This window comes from Mandrillus leucophaeus, unplaced genomic scaffold, assembly GCF_000951045.1.
Source record: "Mandrillus leucophaeus isolate KB7577 unplaced genomic scaffold, Mleu.le_1.0 Scaffold264, whole genome shotgun sequence".
Lineage (NCBI taxonomy): Eukaryota > Metazoa > Chordata > Mammalia > Primates > Cercopithecidae > Mandrillus > Mandrillus leucophaeus.
This window is the reverse complement of record NW_012102743.1, coordinates 2,530,856-2,535,259: the sequence shown is the minus strand read 5'-3', so window position 1 is coordinate 2,535,259 and position 4,404 is coordinate 2,530,856. Positions and strand designations below refer to the sequence as shown.

At 44.6% G+C, this 4,404-nt stretch overlaps 2 protein-coding genes across 6 annotated transcripts in view; one reads left to right on the top strand and one right to left on the bottom strand.

Annotated features, from left to right (window-relative positions):
- DPY30 (dpy-30 homolog (C. elegans)) overlaps positions 1–3,279 on the bottom strand; it is a 28,304-nt gene extending 25,025 nt beyond the window's left edge. For 2 of the 5 annotated variants that reach the window (XM_011984247.1, XM_011984246.1), the window contains exons 1-3: positions 3,177–3,257; positions 2,865–2,936; positions 2,723–2,770 (exon numbers count right to left, since the gene is read on the bottom strand). In XM_011984247.1, coding sequence (XP_011839637.1) covers positions 2,723–2,770; positions 2,865–2,900 — 84 coding nt within the window. In that variant the 5' untranslated portion in view covers positions 2,901–2,936; positions 3,177–3,257. Of the gene's footprint in view, positions 1–2,722; positions 2,771–2,854; positions 2,937–3,036 lie in introns of all 5 variants that reach the window. The other 3 variants (XM_011984250.1, XM_011984248.1, XM_011984251.1) reach the window with 3 other exon arrangements.
- SPAST (spastin) overlaps positions 2,899–4,404 on the top strand; it is a 122,415-nt gene continuing 120,909 nt past the window's right edge. The window contains exon 1 of the mRNA XM_011984255.1: positions 2,899–3,189. Within this exon, the coding sequence (XP_011839645.1) occupies positions 2,899–3,189 (291 nt within the window). The remainder of the gene's footprint in view (positions 3,190–4,404) is intronic.

The window sequence follows — 4,404 nt, the reverse complement described above, 5'->3', positions numbered from 1 at the left end:
AAAAAAAAAAAAAAAAAAGAAAAGAAAAAAACTACACCAAGACACACCACAACCAAATAACTTTAAAACACTGATATAAAGAAAATCTCAAAAGTAGCAAGAAGACATTACTGAGGAGCAAAGATAGGAACGATAGCAAGCTTCTTTTCAGAAACAATGTCTGCCAGAAGATCGTGAAGCAATCTACAACTAGCAAAAATATCTGCTAAAAACAAGGGCAAAATAATGACTTTTTCAGACATTCAGAAGCTGAAAGAATTTCTTATCAGCAGAAGTGAACTACAAGAAATGTTCAAGGAAGCCCTTTGGGCAGGAAGAAAATGATACCTTTTGGAAAGATGGAAATCTAGACCTACACAAAAGAATGAAGATCTCCAGAAACGGTCAATATGTGGATAAATGTAAAATTCTCCTTTTTCTGTACTGTTTAAATATCTTTAAAGTGACTTTTTTTTTTTTTGCTTTTGAGACAAGGTTTTGCTCTCTCACTCAGGATGGTGTGCACTGGTGCAATTAGGGCTCACTGCAGCTTCGGCCTCCTGGGCTCAAGTGATCCTCCTGCTTCAGTCTCCCAAGTAGCTGGGACTGTAGGCACCTACCGTCACACTCAGTTAATTTTTCTTTCTTTTTTTTTTTGTAGAGACAGGGTTTGTAGGCTGGTTTCAAACTCCTGAGCTGAAGCGGTTTACCAGCCACCATGCCCAGCCAACTTTTTTATTTTTGAGACGGAGTCTCACTCTGTCGCCCAGGCTGGAGTACAGTGGCACGATCTCGGCTCACTGCAACTCTGCCTCCGGGGTTCAAACAATTCTCCTGCCTCAGCCTCCTGAGTAGCTGGGATTACAGGGGCTCGCCACCACGCCTGGCTAATTTTTGTATTTTTAGTAGAGATGGGCTTTCACCATGTTGGCCAGGCTTGAAATCCTCGCCTCAAGTGATCCACCCACCTCAGACTCCCAAAGTGCTGGGATTACAGGTGTGAGCCACCATACCTGGACTGTATGCTTTATTAAAAAACAAGACGTGGGATTCAGTTTGGATAAATGAGAATAAAAGCATTTCTAACCACAGTAATAATAATAATAGCTGTTAATATTTTTTCTAGCCTTGGCCAGGCACGATGGCTCACACCTATAATCCCAGCACTTTGGGAGGCCAAGGCGGGCGGATCACGAGGTCAAGAGATAGAGACCATCTGGCTAACACAGTGAAACCCCGTCTCTACTAAAAAAAAATACAAAAAATTAGCCGGGCATGGTGGTGGGTACCTGTAGTCCCAGCTACTTGGGAGGCTGAGGCAGGAGAAGGGCATGAACCTGGGAGGCGGGGCTTGCAGTGAGCCGAGATCTCGCCACTGCACTCCAGCCTGGGCAACAGAGTGAAACTCCGTTTCAAAAAAAACAAAACAAAACAAAACAAAAACAAAACAAAAAATTTCTAATCTTTTACTATGTGCCACACACACTCTTAAGCAATTTGCCTGTATCTTCAGCCCCATAAGGCTCAGAGAAGTTCAGTAACTTGTTTAAGGTCACCAGAAAGTATGTTGGGAACCGTATTTTCAACCTAGGCAGGTTGACATTTTTGCAGTAGAATTAAGTTGCATTACTATTTTTTTTTTTTTAAGACAAAATCTCGCTCTGTCGCCCAGGATGGAGTACAGTGGCACGATCTCGGGTTCAAGCCATTCGTGATTCTCCTGCCTCAGCCTTCCGAGTAGCTGGGATTAGTAGAGACGAGGTTTCACCATGTTGGCCAGGCTGGTCTGGAACTCCTGACCTCAGGTAATCAGCTCGCACTGGCCCTCAAAGTGCTGGGATTACAGGGGTAAACCACTGCGTCCGGCCTTATTTTTTGGGGGGGGCGGGGAGAAGGGAAGAGGGACAGGGTCACGTGCTGACACCCAGGCTGGAGTGCAGTGGTGCGATCATAGCTCACTGCAGCCTCGACCTCCCCAGCTCCAGCAATCCTCTCACTTCAGCCCAGGAGTTACTGAACTCTAAAAAGAAATAAATACTTATTAAATGTTGACTCCTCCAGCACACTATTCCGCTACAAAGACCAACAGATTTCCTAATTTTATTTTTTACTTTTTTTTCTTTTTCTTTTTTTTTTTTTTTGAGACGGAGTCTCACTCTGTCGCCCAGGCTGTAGTGCAGTGGCGCGATTTCAGCTCACTGCAACCTCAGTTTTCCAGATTCAAGCAATTCTCTGGCCTCAGCCACCCGAATAGCTGGGATTACAGCCATCCACCATCATGCCTGGCTAATTTTTGTATTAGAGACGGGGTTTCACCACGCTGGTCAGGCTGGTTTGGAACTCCTGACCTCAGGTGATCCACCAGCCTCGGCCTCCCAAAGTGCTGGGATTACAGGCGTGGGCCACCGTGCCCAACGAAGGGTTTCTTAATTTTAATATGCGATTTTTACGTAGCAACATCCCAAAAGATCGATTAAAAGCCACCAAGCAAAATGATTTAGACAGTATCCCTCAAGAATGTGTTTCGTAATAAAAATTCAATCCTTTGGCTCAAACCTAATTTGTATGTCTCCACACCAAGAAGCATTAGTACTAATAAAACAAGCTACCCATAACTTGATACCATTCAGTTCACGATAACAAAGTTTTCCCTTGTGCATAGTAACCTAGTAAAAGCAGATTCCAAGTTTTCTCCAGCTCGCAAGAGACAACACAGATGAGGCATAGGAACTGGGCGAGTTACCTCAACGTTGTCTGTGAGACCATACTCAGAGTGAGGATTTTCTGCAACCTAGAAAACAAAACACCGGTCACAGAGATAAAAGTCCCCCCTTTCTCGCTGCCTCCCTGAACACTGCCACCCTGAATTCAGGGCCTCCTGATACCTGCGTTTGTCCCTCCAGCATCTGCTCCGGCTCCATGGCGGACCCTGCAAGTCACAGTCCCCGGATACCAGTCTTGGAAAACAAGAAGAGCCGCGAGTTACCTGGGAGATTTCAACACGAAGACGCCAGGATGGAGTGCAGCCCAGCCCCCGACCCCGCCCCTCACCCCCACCTGGGCGCGGGAGCACCCCGAGCAGTAGAGCGGCAGAGTGGGACAGTCCACAACTGGGCGCCTACGTGGGGTCTGGAAACTCTACGACAGTTCCAAGTACCTAGAATGAGTGAGAAACTGGGGGAAAGGAAGCTGATTACCCGCGCCCAAGCCGTTCGTTCTTAGGAGCCCTGCACCGCGCCACCAACTCCCAGCACCAACAGCTCCGGCCGTAAGTGACGGCTGTCGCACGATTGCCGCGCCTGCGCAGAACCTCCCGGCGGACAAGAGGCTGGGAGGCGGGCAGACGCGTGCTGAGTCCCTGAGGCTCTCTGCAGTCCGCGTAAGTCCTGGCCAAGGTCTGGCCTCGGAAGCTACGAGCTACAATCTTTCTTCATTCTTCCTACCCACGAGGAGCGCCAGCCCAGTTGGAAGGGGCTCTGCCGGATCAAACCTCGGTGCTGCCTCAGAGCATCTGCTGAAGCTCTTCTTCGACCAACTGAACTTCCTCACTGAGTGGTTCTTACTAGAAAATTATCAGCCCAGTCTGATAGTCTCTGAAAGCATGTCAGTGTTTTACTGTAAAGCCAAAGATGGGGGAAGAAGCAGTTTTGGGGGTTTCCTGATCAGCTTTTATTCAAGCCCTTATCTGTGAATATGCGATGTTAACGCCACCTTACGTTTGTATTAGATTAGCAGTATGCAACTGGCTTTCCAAACCGTGGTCCTATTGATAGTAGTGTAGTTGTAAAACGTACATAGAATAATTTGCCTCCTACACAGTGTGTAAATAGCAAAGGACATCTCTTTACTTGGATTTTTAAAAATTCCAGTAGATTCTATTTATTTTAATGTAAACAAAAGTGATAACACGCAAACTTCCTGCCTTTGACACAATTCTATTTGTAATTGCACTTTGTAATATGAAAACTTGAAAACATTTGGAGTAAATGATGGCATAACAATATGGTGGAATATAAGCCATTAAAATTAAAAATCATGACTACATATACAGAAATATGATATGCCATTGAGTTTTACTTCCAGCTGGCGTTAGACTACAACTTAATATTGCTACTCTAAAAAACCATGGATAAAGATCTAAAGTAAATAAAATTTGGTTAAGAGCTAGACATATAAGTCAGTTTTTAAAGTTTTGCAGTGTATACTTGACAAATAGTATTGTGATTGGTGACAGCTGTCATGTGGAACTTTGAAGATTTTTCATGTAATGCTGATGCAAATGTGTATGCATATGTGCAAGATATACAAATTGCCTAGTAGATATATTAATTCAAATTAAGATTAAATGCTTTTCAAGAGTGGGAAATAAAAAGGGAGTACATTACAAGTAGAGAATGATTGGGATTTTTTTTTTTTTTTTTTTTT